The 20,713-nt window shown below is 52.2% G+C and overlaps 1 protein-coding gene across 3 annotated transcripts in view; it reads right to left on the bottom strand.

The window, feature by feature from the left end:
• Positions 1-10,968: 10,968 nt before the first annotated feature.
• Positions 10,969-20,713, bottom strand: part of TUBGCP3 (tubulin gamma complex component 3) — a 79,358-nt gene continuing 69,613 nt past the window's right edge. For 2 of the 3 annotated variants that reach the window (XM_073212345.1, XM_073212346.1), the window contains exons 20-22: positions 16,892-17,032; positions 14,159-14,275; positions 10,969-12,040 (exon numbers count right to left, since the gene is read on the bottom strand). In XM_073212345.1, coding sequence (XP_073068446.1) covers positions 11,882-12,040; positions 14,159-14,275; positions 16,892-17,032 — 417 coding nt within the window. In that variant the 3' untranslated portion in view covers positions 10,969-11,881. Of the gene's footprint in view, positions 12,041-14,158; positions 14,276-16,891; positions 17,033-20,713 lie in introns of those variants that run through there. The other variant, XM_073212347.1, reaches the window with a different exon arrangement.

Raw genomic sequence — 20,713 nt, 5'->3', positions numbered from 1 at the left:
TAGAAAATATTTTAGGCTTTGCAGGTCATAGGTCTCTGCTGCAACTCAGCTCTGAGACGGCTGTGCACAAGCAGCCGGAGACCATCCATAGCAATGGGTGTGGTCGCATCTCAGTAAAACTTTACTTGCAAAATAAAGGCAGTGTCGGCAGCACCGTCCCCTAGAATTTCTCAGTGGGCGGGGTGCTCTCCTCGGGAGCCACCAGGGCGGGACACCAGCCACTTAGAGCTCATGAGCGGAGCTGAAACGTGGCTGGCGTGGCTGAAGAGCTGAGTTTCGATGCACTTAATCTTGGTTCGTTCAAGGCTGGTGAGCAGTGTGGTCGCGGCTCCGACGCAGCCTGCGGGAGGCACTGAGGCCCGGGACAGGAGGGGCTGGCGCTCTCCCCCCTCCTCTCCACTCCCCGCGGGGCCAGCCTCCCACGTCACCAGCTCTCCTTGATGCCTCCTTTCAGGCCCAGACAGGGCTGCTCCTGTGACAGACTAAATCGCTGCACAATTTAATGTGAAAGAAAAATGCCATCTGAGTATTTAAGAGGCTGAAAGTGGTAAGCCCAGACACAGACACACTTTTTAAAAAATGCATTATTTTTTAAGCGGCCAAACAGGCTTGAAAAATATTTGTTAGAAATCGTGTTCGGGGTAAGATCTCACAGGGTGTTTTCGACTCAGCACGCACTTTGCAGCTCGGTTCTAAAGCCCTAATAACAGGGTGTGAAGGTGGCAGCCACCCGGCCCACAGATGCCCAGCAGCCGCACCCAGCGGGCCCCCGGCCAGCCCCACGGCCAGGGCCACGCGGCTGGAGGCCCCAACGCTGCCACCCGCCCCCGGGCCCTGGCAACAACACACACCCTGCCGACTCCAGGCTTTTCAATTCAAAATAGGACACGGTGGCTTAGTTTATAGGGGGTTTAAGGATTAATTTAGGCCACCAAGAAAAATGGAAATAACAAGTGTGAAAAAATAACTGTAATTAGTAAGAACAATTGACACACAGCCCACCCACCATTAAGGGCCATGTGCCAGGCAGTCCTAAAGGCCTCCGTGTGCATCACAGCATTACCCCGACAGACCACAGGACCCCCCGTCACCCACGCCACCCTGCTGTGGCCTGTGCAGAGCACACAGCACGACACTCCCACTGCCGTGTGAGTCAGGATTCCCCAGGAAAACAGCCGACAGGGATGTGTGTGAGGGACTCGTTTAAGGAACTGCCTCCCCTGATGGGAGGCCCGGCCACTCTGAATCTGCCGGAGACCTGGGAAGGCTGCTGGGGCCCCTCATTCGGGACACTGCTCTCCATAGGGGTCAGTGGGGCGGCACTGCCTGCCCGGACCAGGAGGGCGCCCTGCCTCACTGCACCCGGACTGGCTGCGGCTGAGGTTATTCTCATGGAAACATCCCCACCATCTGACCCAGCGTCTGGGTCCACCTAGCAGCTGACAGCATTGCCACGTGGCCCCTGGACACACAGGGCCTGAGGCCCACAGGCATGGGCGAGGCTGGGGCACGGGCAGGGCCTCAACCGCCGTACTGCCTCTCCATGGCTGCCCTGAGAACCGCCACCTTCGTGCCCTCCGGGGTGGGGAGGCGTCCCCCCAGCTCAGGCCTCGGCCAGAGAGGTCAGCGGGGGCCGTGGGCTCGCCCTCCCCAGCACCTCCCTCCCCCCGTCAGGAAAGACGGCCCGGCCGGATCCCAGGGAGCTCTGGGCCCCTCTGCAGACGGCCAGCCAGCTCAGCGCAGCTCAGCCCGCGGGCTCAGGGCCAGGCTGCCCCGGAGGCTGTGAGCAGAGGGCCAGGGCAGGGCTCAGAGGAAGGGTCTCGGGGGGCGGGGCTCCGCAGTGGCTGAGCCCCTAGGGCCAGAGTCAGACCAGGGTGTGGGGCCCTGCCCCTCCCAGGACAACTTGGGTGGTGACGCTGGAGAACCCCCACCTTCACTCCCTGCCCACTGTCCCTCACCTCAAATGGCATCAGAGAGAGGGGGGGCTGCTTGGCGGGGTCAGCCCTCTCCCTTACCTGCTGCCAGCCACTGTTTTTTCACGGGGCCCATGTTGGGGGCCCTCTGCCAGCCTTCTGCGGGGGGCTGTACACCACATCGGCACCCCCCACTCAGCCACACTGCCCCCTAAGGAGGCCCGAGGAGGCCCTGCTTCCCCGCCGGTGCAGCTGCTTCCGTCCCCTGGGCCCACAGCCCCACGAGGGGCAGGTCAGGGGCTGCAGGTGGGAGAGGAGGCCCCCAGGGCCCCAGCACCCGGCCCGCCTGTGGTACGGCTCTTCTCCCTTCAAGTGGATCTGAGGCCCAGGCACCCATCTGGGAGGAGGCCACTGCCTCACTGAGCCCCACTCACCGCTCAGCCTGGTGGTGGGCACACGCTCGGCCGGCCTATCTCCCCGCCATTGCTGCTGGCTCCCCAGTCACCTGCCTGCTACCCTGCCCATGCCAGGCAGCCACACACAGCCCGCCTGGGACAGGCCTGTGGGACCGGGCGAGATCACTGTACCTCTGGGCCACCCCAGGGCTGCACAAGGACACTGGTGCAGGGGGGTCAATCTCAGGTCCCCACAGAGGAACCGCTTGTCACAGCACCTAGGAGGGTGGGCTGGTTTTGATCAGCTCCTTGTCCCGGGCACTGAACACAGTGCGTTTCCACAACTTCTTGTTGGACTACATTGAACCAGATTCCAGTCCTTTGAGAGGCGTGGGGCCCAAGGAGACTGGTCACCGGGGCTGCTGCACACTGAGGGGGAGGGAGGGCAGGCGGCATGTGGCACGGGTGACCATGTGCAAGGAGGGACAGGCGGGCCATGAGGTCGGAGCAGAGACACCTGCACCCAGGGGCGGCCCCAGGTGCTCCCCAGGCCTCCCCTGGCCTCGTGCTGCTCTAATGACAGCCGAGGCATGTTCTGCGGCATGTTGATGCGCCCACTGAATGCTGCAGGAAGCAGGACAGAGCCAGAGTGGGCCCGAGCCAGCTTCACCTGGCCTCAGCTCATGTGACGCCCAGGGCCACACAGGTATTACGCTTGCAGAAGCAAGTGTCCCCATCCACAAGAGCGGCTGGACCCCAGGAGCCCCACCGCTATGCGGGGGCTGCCTAGCCTGCCTCACCCTGGGGTCTTGGGGAGCACCTGCGTGTGCAGGGAGGTGGTGCTCCTGGGCAGGCCCACAGGGCACCATGAGGGCTGTGTACACCCTGAATGCCGCAGGCTGCACAGACCCGTGGCAGCAGCGTTCCTCCTGGGCCGCAGGGGGCGGGCGGGCCGGCCGAGGTGCCTCAGGTCTGCACAGCAGCCAACCTGGTCTCACCCTCCCATCTGTCCCAGGGGGCACCCACTGAGCAACTGGCTTGAAGCCAAGCCAAGGGCACCCCGAAACACCGTGACCCTTGCCTCCTGGTGCTTAGGCCACTGTGCCCTCCCCTCGGGTTTCTGCTGGTAGCATAGGGCAAGGGGAGGGGGGCCCCCGCAGCACCAGGCTGCTAAGGGCCTCCGGCTCCACTGGGGCATCTTCTGCACACTTAGCTCGCCTGCTCTCACGGAGAAGCCAGCTGCAGGGCTGTGACCTTCCCTGGGCAGAGGCCACGGGGCAGGGACCTAGCACCAGCATGGGGGCGTGGGGGCCCTTCTCGAGCTGGCTTCCAGGTGACACCACTGTGTGGCCCCAGCCTGGACATCGTGCCCTGGCCATCCATCACCTTCCTGTCCCACAGTTATACTGGGCACCTTGCAGGTGGGCTGGGGTCTTGCTCACACCTGTCCCCACAAGCCCCAGAGTGGGACCAGTATTTGAGTATTTGAGTTATTCCATGTCTACAAACTTCAGGATTTTTCATATGTAAAATGAAAATTTGAAAACTTACAAATCATAACAATTCATAAAATTTGGAAAATTTCTAAGTTAAGCAATAGGTACTGTTGATTAAAGCTGCCTGGCTTCCCGCAGGACAGCATTTTCCGAGCTCCTTCAGGAAGGTGATCCCGGGGGGGGCGACCCATGCCGCTTCCTCCGCCCCCACAGGGTACTCGGGCAGTCCCGCTCCACCCGTCCTGGGCGCTCCGAGCCCGGCTCCCCGGGGAAGCCCTCTACTCCCTTTCATGGCCCACGGCGGCACCTGGTGCAGCTTGGCTTCTGAATAAAGAAAAAGGCATCCCTTTTACAGCCTCATTTCCCTTGCTAAGCCGTGCCTAGACAGGCACCAGGCTCTCGGTGGGCGTCGGTGAGGGTGGATAGCATGCACAGAGAGACATGTGGGCCGAAACCCTCCCCTGAAGGGAGGCATGAGAAACAAGACCTACAGGGAACCCTAAAAAGACGGCTCACCAACTTAGGAAACTTGAGTTACTGACCTGCTACGTCACTTCAGTTCTAGAACTCAGCAGTCAGGAACACGGGTCTTTAATGGCAGCAAACTTCACTAGCTCTGCACAGCAAAAGGTGGGCGGTGCTCAGAGGGCACCTGCCACAATACGACCGTCCAGAGGCGCATCCATCAGCTGTGAACTCGGGACACCTCCTTGCCCAGGGGCCACGTGTCCTGCTCTGCAGGAAGGTGGGAGGTGGGAATGGTTGCCCAGGCCTGTGACAGAAAGGTCCAGAAGGCCTGGGCTGGCAGGAGAGCTATTCCAACAGCCTGGAGAAGCCGGTGGAGGGCGGGCCCCACGTTCTCCCCAGTGGCTCAAGGCCACTGTGGGCCGGACCACACGGGTCCCCTACAGGAGCACCCTGCCAGATGGAAGCCGTGGAGGCCTGCAGGCAGCACAACAGGCTGGGGTCACACTGACGCGCAGAGAAGATAAGAGGAGCACGACTCACAGGGATGACGCTGCCGCGCCCAGAGCGCAGGCTGACCCCCAGCGGGCGGCCCGGCTGCCATGGTGTCAGAGTACGTCTCCCCTAGCGGGTCAACAGCCACCCACTGAACCCCCAGGGCCCCGCTGCCCTGCAGCCTAGACCACCGCCCAGACTTCCAAACGGCCTCAAGAAGGCCATGAGGAGCTAATGGCCGGCCACAATGTGGCCTTCTGGAAACGGGCCAGCACGGCGGGTCTCGGCCCAAGCAGGGGTGAGGCAGGCAGCAGCCCTGAGTGGCGGCACTGTGCTCGATGCTTGTGTGCTGGGATGGTGGCCCAGATGGCACCTCCCGACCCCCAGCAGGCACACTGGGGCGGATGGAAGGGCACTGTGCCCCGCGCCTCTTGGAACCCAGAGTCAACACCCCGGCTGGTCTGTGCACAGAAGGGACAGACTGGAGGGCCCCGGGTGCTCCGGCCCTGGCACCGCAACATGTCACCGCCACCATGGGAGCGGCATGGCTGCCTTCAAGGCGCCCTTCCCACCCCAAGGCGCCCAAACCCAAAGAGCCCGGGGAGGCAGGCCCTGCTGCCCCGTCCTCTGAGGCGGGGAGCTGTCGGGCCCTACCAGTGACGGAGGGACAGAGGCTCTTGGAGCAGGGTGGCCTGGACCACCAGCCTCTCCTCAGAGGCCCTACTGCCCCCAGGGCTCTGAGGTTCCGGAGGGACTGTGATATGAACGAAGCGTATCTCAGAGCAAAGAATATGGCCAAGGACTGAGAGGGTCACTGCATAGTGATAAAGGGGTCGGTTTATCCAGGAGATAGGATAACCCCGAACACCATCTACTAACAGAGCTGCAAAGTACTTTAAGCAAAACTGGAGAAAAGTGCAAGGAGAAATAGACAAATTCATAATTATAGTCAAAGATTTCAACAATCCTCTCTCAATAATTGATAGGAAAAGCAGACAAAAATTAGTAAGAATGTTTAAGGCTTACACAGCAGCCAACTTAATATACTTCACAGTACAGCACAATAGAACAAACATTCCTTCAATGGGCACCCAGAACATGTACCAACTTAAACCCTATTAGAGTCACAAAACAAACCTCAATAATTTGAATGGATTCACCTCATACCAAGTATTTTTTTCCTGATCACAGTGGGATTAAATGAGACATCAGTAACAGAAAGATGGGAAATCCGGAAAAATTTGGAAACCAAATTAACAAACTTCTAAATAATCCATAGGTCAAAGAATAAATCAAAAGGGAAGTAAGAAAGTATTTTGAAGTGAATAAAAATGAAAGACCATATTAAAATTTGTAGAATACAGCAGAAAGATCTTAAGTCGATTACCTCCTTCTAGCTCAAAAAAAAAGGAGAAACTCAGATTAAGCAGAAGAGATAATAAAGATCAGAGTAATCATATAACAGAAATCAATTAAACTATAAAGCAGAAAAACTGAGCAAATGACAAAAGCTGCTCATTTGAGGAGATAAATTGATTAATCTCTAGTCAGACCAATCAAGAAAAATATACATGATTTACCACTATCAGAAATATGAGGTGATATTACTTCCTACAGATATTAAAGAAAGAAAATACTACAAACAATACTATACTCATAATTCAACAGCTTAGATCAAACAGGCCATCCCCTGAAAGACAGAGACTACCAAACTCGCTCAAGGCCAAGTCAGGAGCAATTTAAGCAACGAAACCAGTAAAACAGGACCGGGCGATAACCTAAAGTATGAAATGAATGTCTGTGAGTCCGTACTGATATTGATGCTTCAATAAATAAAGAGACGGGGGAGAAGAGACACATTTCCCCTGGAGAATTCCAAACAGTGTATGTAGGTACGCCCTCAGCTCCCCGAGCCTCACCCCCACCCTGAGTGGTAGACCCAGCACCCGCAGTGAGGAGCGTGGTGCCAGCGTGCACCCCAGATCCTGCACGATCAGGCCCTCCTCCCGAACACACAAAACTCCAGTCCGCTCATGAGAACAATGTCAGACACATCTCAGTCGAGGGACACTGTATAAAATACCTGACCAGGACTCAAGACTGTCAATCAAGGCCATGAAACAAGTAGGCCTGAGAAGCCATCAAAGCCAGACGTTGATGACTAAATGTCACATGTCCTGGATGGACTCGTGAACAGGAAAAGCACCATCCAGCCGAAATACACAGGAGCCACATCTGTGACTTAAAATTTTCTAGCAGCCGTATTAAAAAGTAAAAAGAAACTGGTGGAATTAATTTTAATAATATATTTTACTTATGCAAACATACAAAATATCACCTCGACATGTAATTAGAATGAGAATATACTCAGCTATTTTACACTCTTTTATTTCATACTAAATATTTGGAGTTTGGGGTGTGTTTTATACTTTCAGCACATCTCAATTCAGACTAGGCCCATTTCAAGTGCTCGACAGCCATGTGTGATGGTCAGGAAGCTCCAGCTAAACCACCGTGACTTCCGTTGGCAAAGACCGAATCACCGCAATCACGGCGACGGCTCTGCGTGAGCTGCAGGCTGACACACAGGCGTGCTTCCTCTGCAAGACTCATTTTGTGGTTGAAACGATGACCCGACCCCAGAAGCACGGCCGTGGCTTTGCTGTGAATTCCCTGCACATACGGTTTGCCTGGAAATTTTTCCCTACCAACTTACCTTTGAGAGACTTTGTCCACACCATGTACGTAATAAAACTCACTAAGCTGCTAAGCACAGAACCCAGTAGATGGTCAATTAAAAAAAAAGACAAGCCACAAACTGGGGAAAAATATTTGCACATCACAATTATGATAAAAGACTTATATGCAGATACATGAAGAATTCTCAAGTCTCCGTAAGAAAACAAATAACCCAATAAAAACTGGGAAAACATTTAAACAGATGCTATTTCTTGGCATGTAAGTAAATGAAAACATGCTCAACATCATTAGGCATTAAGGAAATTAAAATTCAGCCCCCAGGAATGCCACTCCACACCTGCTGGAACGCCTACAAGCAGAAGGGTTGGGCACAGGGAGCGCTAACACCGACTGAGAGGCTGGACTCACACGGCTGCTGCAATGGGAAGCTTCAGCACATCCCCAAGAGCCAGACATGCACCTATCCCTCTGCTGGCCACCCAAGAGAAAGGAAGGCATTTACCAACCAAAATTGTCCACAACTGTTCACAGCAGCTTTACTTTTGACAGTCAAATGCTGAGAACAATGCAAGCAGCCATCAACAGGTAAACACATAACAAACACATAAACACATTGTCATCTAGCCATAGAAGAAGGAACTACTCAGAAAGAAAATGAAATGAACTCTTTATACAGGCCACACAATGGAATGAATGTGAAAATAATTGTGGTTAGTGAAGAGGCCAGACTCACACACACAACTGCATTTTCTGTAACTCTGTGTCCAACAGTTCTTGAAAACAGTGACTTATCTATGATAAAAGGATCAGCGGCCCGCAGGTCTGTGACTTCCAGGCTGCAGGCAGAGCAGGACCTGGCACGCCGTCTGCACTCCGCTTACACCCCGCCAAGCAGCTACTGCGCCTCTTTGCGTCTGTTGTGCTCATGGGTTCTGTGGTTCTTGAAGTACTAATTGATATGCTTGGAATTATGTGTAGATTTATATTGATTTATGGGGCCTACAAAAATTACAGACTGTCAGACATGTTGCAATTAGGTTCTGTCTGTTGTGTCTTAGCTATTTAACATTGCATTTTACTGTGTGAATTTTCCATGTAGTCAAATCTGTCATTATTTTATCATTTTTGCCCCTGATATCATGTTAAATGTTATAAACTCTGAGATTATATATAACTATAATGCTTTTATTCATACTATTTAAACTATTTAACTTATCTAAATTTCTTTTCTTGTATGGTATGAGTTAAAGCTCTTAATTTTTTCACAAATAATTTGCCCTAACCATGTACCCCAAAGCATGTGCTGAATAATCAGGCATTTTGTGTAACTCTGAAGTGAACCTTCACATACACTAAAGAGCCATAATACTGGCACTTTGGGACACAGTTCCATTCTGGTGATATTGCTTTCTATTCTTGTCATACTACTTTATAAACCGTAATGTTGTATTTTGATATATGGCTTGGCAAATTTCCCTGTATCTTTCTTCTATTCTTCTTTTTCAGATAGGAAACAAAGAAAGAAAAAAGCAAACTTTCTGGAAATTCTGGAATTGTAACTATATCCAGTGTCAAAAAAAAATAACAGAATCACGTTAGAATTTGTGACATGGAAAACACATTCTATGAAAACCTGACATATAATTTTTGACAAATAAACAGGACGATTCACTCAGAAATGCACTGAGAAAAGAAATTCTATAAGTATTCAATTTAGGAAACTAACAACAACAACAAAATAAGAGGAAGGTATTAAAAATAGAATAGTAATTTATAAATATTAAAAAACACATCTATAGAAAAATAATAAAACACTAAGAAAGGTAATTCTGAACTGTAATCACATAGGTAAATGTGACCAGGATGAAAAAGAAAGATACACCTAACAGTAGGAAGGAAAAGAATATATCTGAAATAGGAGTGTTTAAGGATGATAATATCATCCATGTAGACACATTAATGCCAAAAAATTTGAAAACCTAAATGAAAATGCATAATTTTCGAGGGAAGAAAAACGGCCTCAGAACGAGGCCATCTGGGTACAGTGATTGCAGGGCAAGTGGCGGGTTGTTCACGACGCACCCGCTAGAGGCGCTCACGGGCGCCCGGGCCACACTGCGCGGTCGCAGGAACAGCTGCTCCGGAGGCGCCGCAGCCGGTGGTGAGCCGACAAAAGCTGCCTCTGCGCACCCCCGGCCCCCAGAGGGCGCTCCTCGCAGGTGGCGCGGGCTCCCGGTGCGGGAGGGGGAGGGGGGGTCAGGTGCCCAGGAGCCGGGCAGGGGTTTCCCCACTCACGTGACCCCAGCATCCCCCACCACGGGCGCCCACGCCTGGACCGCAAGCAGGGCCCACTGCTCAGCCATGGATGGACACAACCGAGCTGCTTCTGGAAGCAGCCCTTGGGTGGACTTGGTGCTCGTGACTCAGCACGAGTGTGTCCGTGGCTGGGAAGCCACTCTTTCGCGGGAAGTGGGATTTTCCAGTTGGCTGTACAACGGGCCCAGGGGCGGCCTGTGACACAGCCTGGCTGGCCTTTTGGGCCAAGAGAGCAGAAGGCTTCCCTCCACTGGACAGAGCGCCAGGCCCTCTGCGCCAAGAGGTTACAAGACCTGTTCTCTGGATGACGTGCCCCCAACCCTGGCCATGCCGGGTGTCTGCCTCCAGAGGCCATCTGCCCCCTCTTCCATCCCCCTGCCCAGTGGGGGGATCCACTCCTCCAAGCCTTACTGACCCTGCTGGATGGGTGCCTGCTCAGCAGTGACCTGCCTGTCCCTAGACATCTCTAGTGGGTCTGAAGCCAAGTGCTGCCCAGGCCCCACCTGGGCTGCCCTGACCCTGGACAGCCTACAGCCCCACCCCCAGACCCACCTCTGAGGGTGATGCCTACACGCCTGCCCTGCCAGGGTGATTCCAGCTCCACAGTGCCTCAGGGGCAACTCCACAACCCACAGGCCAGCTCTTCACCCCACGGCTCCTAAGCACAAATGGGGCTTTAGTCCCCAACTCCAGGGTAGCATTTCACTGAGTGGATTATACTGAGGACTGATCTCTGCAGAAATGCTTCAAATAAAATAAAAGCAGACTCCAAGGTCTTTCTGGGAAATTTCTCTCGTAGATACACGTGATACACCATCATTTCTGGGGAGCTTTGCAGTAAAGGAACCAACTTCAAATTTCTGATTTTATGAATTTTCAAACTAAAGCTAAACTTACAGGTAAGAAGTTCTGACCTTCACCATGGACTCACTTGTGCATAGCCAGGACTCCAGATGCCCCTGGATCTGCAAGGCCTCTAGGAGTCCAACGTGGACAGCGGTAATGAATGCAGACGTCGCGCCGGCACGAGTGGGGTGCCCTTCGGGTCTGCGCTGAAAGTCGCACCCGGCCCGAGTTCCTGGTTCCACAGCTGCCATGGCCCACGGGCTGGGGCTCATGGAGCCCGGCCCCACGGACCTGGCCAGTGAGGTGAGCTCCACACAGACTCATCCAGACAGAACCAACACGTGTGAAAGATAATCGTTTAATTTCCTAAGATTTCACTTATACATCATAAAGGCAGATTTATGTGACTTGATATGACATTTTTACAAAAAACAGTTCCCCCAGCCTCTGGTCAGTAGTATATAAATATTTACAATGAAAAAATAGGCAAGGAAAAGAGAGCTCTGCATTATTCAAGTCAATTTCTTCCCAACGCTTATCAGAATTTTGAAAATAAAATACTCGGTAACACTCCGGGCCGCCGTACCCACACACTGCTCCAGCTAGCTCCAGAATCTAGGCTTGCGCGCGTTTCTGGCACACACCGCTCCTACTTCGTCCTACATTACTCTACAAGCTACCTGAAAGAGTAAATTAAATATAAAAATGTAAACTCTGAAGGGAGAGAAAAGAATTAGCATGTGTAAATGTACTAGATAGAAAGGTTCTTACAGAGGTTATTTTACACTAAAAAACAAAATAAAATGCTCTCTATAGTTTCTTGGTAGGGACATTTGGTTTCAATTTAATTTGATTATATTAACAAAAACTGCCTCTAAAGAGGATGTTAAAAAAATAGCAATGACATTACCATCTTAACTGATGAATATCCACTGCCCTAATTTTCTCTAAAAGAAAGTGAGTTTTTAAAAAGTGACAAATATAAATAATATCATGGAGAGCTTCAGAAGCCTCAACAAAGCATAGCATCTTTTAAATATGACTTTAAAAAATAAATCTGAACAGTGCAAACCAGCCTATTTAACTGAATGGTATTACAGACACATCCGACCCCAGTATGCGAAGCGTGGCCTCCGTGACGCCGTCAGGACACTGAAGCACTTGCAGGCAGGCGCCTGGGTGCCACAGCAGGCCGGGCGTCTGGGGAGCCACCTCGGGACCGCCGTCGTCGCCTCGCAGCCGCAGGACGGGCCGTTCACGTGTGGGAGCCACGCCGCCCTCTGCTGCCCAGGGACACTCGGAGCCGCGGCTCGCGGGCCTTATAGTGCTCGTTGAAGTCCAGCCTGAAGCTGAGAAACCGGAGGCTCTCGTCCGAACTGGTCGTCAGCAACACCAGAAACTGCTGCACAACCCCCTGCGAAGGGACGAAGGGGTGAGACCCTCATGGCGGGGCCACCCCACAGCGGCACCCGTCCCCTCACCTTCGGGCTTATCTCCGTCCACGCCAACGGCTGGGCCAGCCCTGCAGGCAGGTGGCCAGGGGCCAGGCGCAGCCCATGTGTGCCAGCTGAGGAGGCCAGGCGGGCAGAGACCCATCTCTACAAGCACGAATTAGCAGTCAACAAATTGTATGTAAAACAACTAACCAACATCTCTTCCCTTTTTGCCCTAAGTCCCACAAGAATAAGGAAAACAGCAAAGCAACTGACATTGTAACACCCTGTTCTCCTGTTCTCTTTAATTTCAACGTAACTAACTCGGTGTCAAGCACACCTTCCATCCTCTGCGTGAGCTGATACGTCGTCCTTAACCACAAAGCCCTGAAGGCGGAGCCTAACGACCCCCACATGTTCTGACCAGGACCTGCCCGGGGCCCCCAGGCCTCTGTGGGGTCAGGCTGCAGCGCAGCGTATCACCTCCTCCTCAAGGGGACTTGGTAAGGATGACGGCACAAGACCAGCATCCTCAAACCTCAACACAGCCGATGATGGCTGCCTCGCCCAGGCTTGCAGCCCAGTGGGCATGGCCCGTCCCTGCAGGCCCCTATTTGCAACTGCTCCAGGGAAGGGCTCGTCCCCACCTCTCACGCTGGGAGTTCTGAGCTGCAGGAAAGGCACTGAAATACCACACCCCCACCATGCCTCTCCAACTCTCTGCTTCTGGGCAGTTCCTGAAGAGTCGGGCGTGCAGACCAATCCATCACACGATGGATTACAGCAAGCGGGCCCTGCGTGCACCCAGCTATCGTCCTGTCCTTCTAGAGGACAGAAGACCCAGGACAGAGTCCCTAAGGATTCTACAGCCCAAAACACAGGCAGTGTCCCCTGACACATGACGTGTGACTCGTGCCCACACGCTGCGGCTCCGGGTTTGCTCACAGGCAGCAAACGATGCTGGGTGTCGACACCCTACCACATCAAGCACCAATACAAGGGGGACAGAAAAGGCCTCCTCTGTTAAGGAAAGAAACCTGAATGATGATGATTTAGAAAGATGAAGAGTGCAATTTGGGTAAAACTGGAGTTATACTGGTGAAGATTACTTTTTAAAAATGTACTGATTCTATCAGGCAAACGCGTGCCCACCACTGTCCCCTCAGAAACGAGCAGGTGGACACACTCTGAGGTGCACGTCACTCGCCTGCAGCCACACAACTACCTTAATGAACAGCACAGAACTACCCACTGGGTATCCATTTTAGGAAGTATGAATACATACTACGTATACGACAAGGGTTCAAGAAGACATTATCAAAACATGTATCCAAGAAAGGCATTTTTGCATAATGACATAAACCAGTCATTATGAAACGCTCTTTGAAACATTTATGAAACACTTTTCAACAAAAACAGTCCAATGTCAGAGTAAGACTACTTGCAAAGGGACAAATTTCCCCTTAGTTATGCTGAAGAAATATATGAGGAACACTGAGGACCCTGAGAAGCAAGCGGGATTCCTACTGAAGAGGGTGGCGACATTTCATGTCAACTTTGAATTGCATGGATACAAGGCACACAAAAACATGATTTTTAAAGAGTTGAGGGCCAGTGCTTCATTTGTCTAATGAGTTGCCAGCAACTGAATGAAAAAATCCTTCATAAAACTTTTTTGTCTGTATTTCCATCACAAAAATCACTGAGAAACAGAGAAAAAGAGCAAAGCACATGGACTGTGCCCATGAGCCACACAGATCTGCTCACCGAGCTTGGCCCCGGCGGCCTGCACACCGCTCCCCAGCGGGCTGCGGCACACTGTGGGCCCGGCTCTGGCTCACACAGATGCCTGAAGGTGCAGAGATGTACTCCAGCCATCCTAGAGCCCCCACACACCACCAACACAAGAGCCACCCCAGGCTGCCTCCCTGCCTGGCCACAAGCAGGCAGCCCCGCATCCCGGGAGGCCCTGGGCAGCGCTGCGAGCTCCTCACACACAAAGACGTGCTGCCCTGACTGCAGTGCCCGAGTACCCCGGCAGTACCGACAGCACAGCTCGCAGAGTGACAGTGGCAGCGCTCTGTCACTCTAATATGCACCTGGTAGAAGTGTGTCAATATTCGCAACTGTGAACACATTTTGGGTATGGATTCTTGAAATTCTTGAATCCTCTGGTTCTCCTCCTCTTCCTCAGCAGCTGTCACTCCCCACTGGCCCTGAAGAATTAGAAGGACCAAGTTAAACTGGAATCCGATGGAAGGAGCTGGGGCGGGACTGGGGCGGAACGGGGTGAGCCCCTCCTGCCCTTCTGCTCTAAGACCTGCTGTGGTGATTTACTGACACCAAAAGGTGCCCAGTTCACTTTTTTCAATTCCTAATGGGCCTGGGAAATATTTTACTTCAATCCACGGGCACGGAGACTCTCTCGCTGCTTTTAGCAACTAGCATTACATGTGCGACACGTACCAAGTGAGATAATTTGCCACAAGCTAAACAGCGGTGGTGCAAACAGACTTGTACAGGTGTCACTTATCTGCTTTTTAAATACAGACTGTGCCTCGAGGTGGGACCAGATAGTTCAAGGTACCAGCGCCCCCCGAGCCTCACGTCAGATCCTGACTTTATGGGGATGCTTGCTCTCCCCCGGAGTGTGGCGTGTTTCTGTGGTGGAGACGCCGATCTCTTACGTCCAGCACCTCTTACTGCCCCCAGCAGTGGCAAACCTGGCTGAAGACAGCCTCAGTCCACACTCCCAGGGGCCGTAGGGGATGAGCATCTGAATAATATTAACAGGTTTCCTAAACCCCTGCATTCCTGAAATAAACCCCCGTCTTAGTGTAAAATTCCTTTTCTGATTAATTTCCGGCCAATATTTTATGTAAGATTTTTTCTATCAATATTTACAACCCAGATTTGGTCTTTCTCTCTACGCTCCGGCATCAGCCTGGGAATGCTCTGCGCACAGAACCTGGAGGCTTCCTTTCCTGTGACCTGGAATGTGACAGAGCACGGAGATGGCTGCAGGCAGGTCAGGAGGCCCTCAGCCCTGCCCCGCCTGGTGCTTTCAGCGGCAGGGCAGCTCAAAAGCTTGATTTCTGGTTTGGCAGCTGCTCTGTTAGGAACGAGCTCTGTCTTCAGGGATCAGTTCCAGAGACCCAGACAACCCTTAGTTCCCTTCAGGTGCGAAGGCGTACTTCCACTGAGTCGGTGGCATGACCCTGGGGAGCAGCTGTTAGGGTGGCCATGCTCCTCTGTACCCATCCTGCTGCCACACAGCTGGGGGCAGCCCCAGGCCTCTGCTCTGAGACAGTGGGAGACAAGGGGGGGCTCCTGTTGGCTGGCCGATAACTACATTTGCTAACATTAGCAACCAAGACTTCCAACATGTGACATATAAAAAGAAAGAAAAGCCATTTAGTCCCAAATATGAACTGGGAATACCATTATAAATGGAGGGGTTTTGAGGAGAAAAGTGGAGTGAAAGCAGAGAACTATGCACAGAGCAGGAGGGGGAAGGCCCTCGGTGGCAGGTGAGAAGCACGGCCGAGCAGCCCCGCGCCCGGCAGCCAGAGCCCGCCTCCCGCCCAGCAGGCCCGCAGGAGGGGTGGGACCCCTGCGTGTTCCTGCATCATCTCTCTAAAACTCAGTGGACCGTGGCTCCAAATGACTGCTTCTTCTTTTCCTACTAAATTTAAATAATTTCTCATGTGTAGTTTCAGCTTTCAGATCTCCTACTGTCTCCCTAAACATATCTGAATAAAACACACTGAGTAAACCTTACAACACAGAATCTGCTCCACTTGGTGCTGAGAATCACTCAGCTTTGCACAACCAGCGCCCTGTCATCAGCAGAGTGTGAAAACCCTAGGTACTGATTTCTGTATGTTTCATACAGTTTGAGCAGCTTCTCTGGGCTGTGCGGGAAGTTTAATAAAATCAGAGCAGCGGTAGCACTTCCTGAACACTCACTAAATGCTAAATAACCGACAGACACCACCACTTACAAATAAGCGACTCCACGGGGTCCTACTTCTTACAAATGAGGAAACTACGTCTTAGAGAAGTTGAGTCCTGCAAAGGCACAAAGCCAGTGGGTAAGTCAGTCAGCGTGGCACCTCGGCAGGGGCCCAGGGGCTCTGCGTCACCGACCATGACGCTGCAGAATGACGGACAGCCGCCCTCGGCAACGTGAACAATACGGGCACCCCCCGCCCCCGTCTCCACAGTGTCGTGAAGGAACCACCTGTGCTCTCGGCAGCTGCGAGTTTTCCAAGCTACATGTGAGCCTCTAACACGAACTCTGAAGAACACTCAAAAGTAAAACTAATCAGATTATATTAACTGAAAAATATGTCACCACCTCCAGAACAAGCATCTTAAGAAAGTAAATGATGATACAGATTGTATCAAACACAAGGAACCCCCCAAATAGCCAAACTTGCTCAATAAAGCTTCGTCATTCAAGGGCGTGGAGGACAGAAAATGTTCTGGTAAGAAAACAAAATCTTTCACCAGCGCAGAGATCTGGTCCCCACACACAGGACGCGCCCACCAGCCCCAGGCAGCAACACGATGCAGAGGCTGGGCACCTCCGGGGACCGGCACCTCCACTTCCTCACACCTGGGACTCTCAGAAATTCTGCCCCGGTTAAGGCTCGATGACAGTGACGGCGACACGCCCTTCATCACGGCACTTCCTCAGGGTGCCAAGCACAGAAGTGCCGCAGTCTCCATGCGGGGCCCACTCCCGCAGGAAGCTCACCCGAACCGTGAGCACCGTGGCCCTGAGCTCGTCAGTGAAGCCCGCCGACCCACTGGCATGAAAGCCGTACCTCGACTTCGCGCTGCTGCTGCTTCTCCTCGAACCGCAGCCTCCTCTGCAGCTCCTCCAGGGCGGCTCTGCACACGGCGTCCTGGGCGCTCTGGAGCTCGATGACCTGATCGAACACGGCTCTCAGCTGGTTTAGGAGCACCTGAGGAGAGAAGGCCGCATTTCTCTTTACCGACGACCCTGACGCTCGGCACTGACTTGTGTAAATAAAATGCAGATCACGAGTAGAGACACTGTGAGAGGAGGCATCAAGTCCCATTCTCATGATCCTCTCCAGTCGGTTGGCTGAGCACGCGCGGCAATGCTGTCTCGGGCACCAGCTCCCCAAGCAGGCCAGCCCGACTGTCAGGACCGCCCGACACGCTCCAAGTACAGCCCAGATCTCAGAGCTAGTAGTAAAGAGCCAGGGCCGGAGCAGGGCCACCAAGGATGAGAAGGGGGTGGTGGAGCGCTTGGACACATTCAGTGACACTCACCAAAGCCAGAGGTGGGCAATGTGAGAGAGCAATGTCTTCATGAAATACAAAAAAATAAACTCAGCAAGGTTTTTAGAAAGCAGGTACAGTATTTTTTTTTTGGTATTATTAATCTACAATTACATGAAGAACAGTATGTTTACTAGACTCCCCCCAATTACCAAGTCCCCGCCCCACAAACCCCACTACAGTCACTTTTTCCCTGCCCTTATCCCTCCCTTCCCAGCCATCCTCCCCAGTCCCTTTCCCTTTGGTAACTGTTAGTCTATTCCTGGGTTCTTTGTTCTTATACTCCACATATGAGTGAAATCATTTGGTACTTGTCTCTCTCTGCCTGGCTTATTTCACTGAGCAGAATACCCTCTAGCTCCATCCATGTTGCTGCAAATGGTAGGATTTGTTTTCTTCTTATGGTTGAATAATATTCCATCAGGTATATGTACCACATCTTCTTTATCCATTCATCTACTGATGGACACTTAGGTTGCTTCCATTTCTTGGCTATTGTAAATAGTGCTGCGATAAACATAGGGGTGCATCCGTCTTTTTCAAACTGGGCTGCTGCATTCTTAGGGTAAATTCCTAGAAGTGGAATTCCTGGGTCAAATGCAGGTACCGTATTTTATACGAGGAATGAAAGTATGGTTTAACACTGGGAGCAAAACTCCCAGTGTTTGGAAACACAGTGCGTCTCCAGCTCACAGAGTGGGCACCACAGGGCTCTCCTCAGCGTGTGCCCACCCCACTGCAGCTATGCTGCTTCTCCTCATGTGGATGGGAAGCAGAAAGAAACAGGGCAAGATCACGAATGCCGACTGGTAGAAATACATCCATGCAAAATGCCACACAGACACTCACGGTCGGAGAGCAAGTGCAAGGAGCTGGGCCAGCGCTGCATCCAGGAGCGCCACAGCAGGGAGGGCCGCAGACCCTGTCCCCTGCCAATGGGACTCAAGCATATTAACAATGTGACCGGAGAAGAGACGTTATCAACAGTGCAAAAAAATGTATTGAACTGAACACCTGCTCGTGATTTATATAAGACATCTAAGCAAACAGGGAGCACTGGAACGTTCTCAACTTGCAAAGGTCCTACTGGCAAATGCCACAGTCAGTGGTGAACCAGTACCACCTCCTAGAGAATGGCTGAAAGACGAGGGGTCCCACCTCCACTCCCAGTCACTCTAGCGAACACCCCAAGGCAAGAAAAGACAGTGAAATGCACACCTTATCGAAAAAAACAAAACTGCTTTTCCTTGTGAAAAACAGCATCTAAGGGGATCTAGAAAATAACAAAATAAAGAATGGATGAAAGATCAAAGAAATTAACAGCACTCCTATAGACAAGTCATATGTAGTAAGAACAAAAGATGTGCAAGATGTTTATGGGAGAAAACAGTCTGGCTTTACGGAGAGGCCTAACAGAACCCTAGGCAACACAGGGGCCCCAGGGCCATAGTTACGGCTGGGGTGGGGATCTGGGGGCCCGCCGTGGCTGCTGAGACATGTCAGCGCCAGCGAAGACACTGGCAAGGACCCCCACGGCCTCTGACGGGCGCGCTCATCCTGCTGGGACATGCCCCTGTGAAGGGACGGTCATGCTGGGTTCCAGTGTCACTCCCGAGGTCACAGAGGCACCGCCAACAGCTGACCCACGTCGGGCTCTCCAGTCAAGCCAGCTGACTGGCTCTAAACAGCCTGACCCAGGAGAACTCAGACACCACAGCAGGACAGCCATGTTCCTTTCCAGGCGTGTGGGAGATGCCATCGGCACGACCCGAGTGGCCATGAGCCCGCCCTGCGCTGGAGACCTCAGGGGGCACCGTGCTCACCTTCACGCCGTCTGCCCTTTCACGGGGGCCCTCTCTGGATGGCCTGATTTTCTGCTTTCAATAAAGATTTATTTTCTCTCTTTCTCTGTTGTACTTAAATAAAAGTTTATTATTCCTGGCACAATTAATCTGAAGTGATTTGCGGTTTACTTCAAGTTCACAGTGCGTGGCAGGCTTCCGTCAGCAATGGGTCCAACTTGCAGAGCACCTTCCGTGGGGACCTCAGTTCTCAACTATTCACTGCATGATTCTTCATTTTTCTCAACAATGCACAAAAATCACAGAAATATACACACATCTGCCATGGCCATGCCACAACCCCAGCCTCAACACCATGTTTTCAATAGGCTTGTTTTCCTTACTAAGTGATGTGATAAAAATATTGTTTTAATCTGTTTTATATACTGGGTTACTTAAAAAGCCCTCCAGTGATAATCTCAAATGAACCGACTCATTAAAAGTGAAGCCATCAGCAAGGGTACCATTTCACAATGAGCCCAGCCCTTAGCACAGTGACTCAGTCGGCATCACATCCATTATCAGAGGGAAGATGTACTACAGGAAGCCGTCTTCTCCCTGGACTCAGCTCCTATCAGTCAGGAGGGTCCCGTACAGAGCCCTCACTGACATCTGTGGCCAAGATGCCTCTACTACCAGGTGCACAGGGGCTCCTTCACTGCCATGGTCAGCCCGCTCTCCGAGAGGGTACAGTCCTCAGCAGGGCACATCCTCTGAAATGCGTAACCTTGGTAAAACACACAAAGGATGGCTTCATCATTTCAGAACAGCAGCAACTAGCCCTCCTGTGTCGGGCACTGACACGGTTCACATCAATCCTGTAACTAGTTCCCGGAATGCACACAGAGTGACAAGGGTCACGCCACGTTAAAACGTGAGATCACTGGGCTCAACACTGTGAAATGGGCCAAGCCTCCGTCTGCAGGTTGCAGACCCCGTGCTGCCTGTCTGGGACACTCAGGACACGTGGCAGCAAGAGCCCTGAGGCCAGAGACAGGGTCCTGTGTGTCCCCGTCAGCTCAACCTGGTGCCTAAGCTCATCTACACCTAATGCACAATGAATGTGGGGATGCTGAGCAGCCCCCTGTGGCCTCAGCTTGACGAAGACGAAGCTCAGCACGTGGGTAGAGGTGAAAAGACTTGAGCTGTGCGCGCCTCACGTCAATTATGTCCAAAGCGCTTTCATTACTCGTGTGCCATTGCTCAATACATTTATAAAAATTCTCTATGGAAAAACTTTTGAGTTTTCTGACACATACAACTGATAATTCTTTAATAATGAAATATGGCATATCAAAATATCTGTTTTCTAGCCACGGCTGGCTAATCCAAGTATGCTCAGCATCACGACCAAGTGAAAGCCCCATTACAGCGGGGGGCCTGGGGAGGGCTCTGGGTGGAGCGCAGTTTGGTCAGAAACGCCTTCTGCCCTGCAAGCCTGAAATTCCTCAGAGGCCACATTTAATGTAAAGGTGTACTTGGAGTTCTGCCTCCTGC

Source organism: Manis javanica, chromosome 9, assembly GCF_040802235.1.
Source record: "Manis javanica isolate MJ-LG chromosome 9, MJ_LKY, whole genome shotgun sequence".
In the NCBI taxonomy this organism is placed as follows: Eukaryota; Metazoa; Chordata; class Mammalia; order Pholidota; family Manidae; genus Manis; species Manis javanica.
The sequence above is the reverse complement of the archived record's forward strand: the minus strand, read 5'-3'. Positions and strand labels throughout refer to the sequence as shown.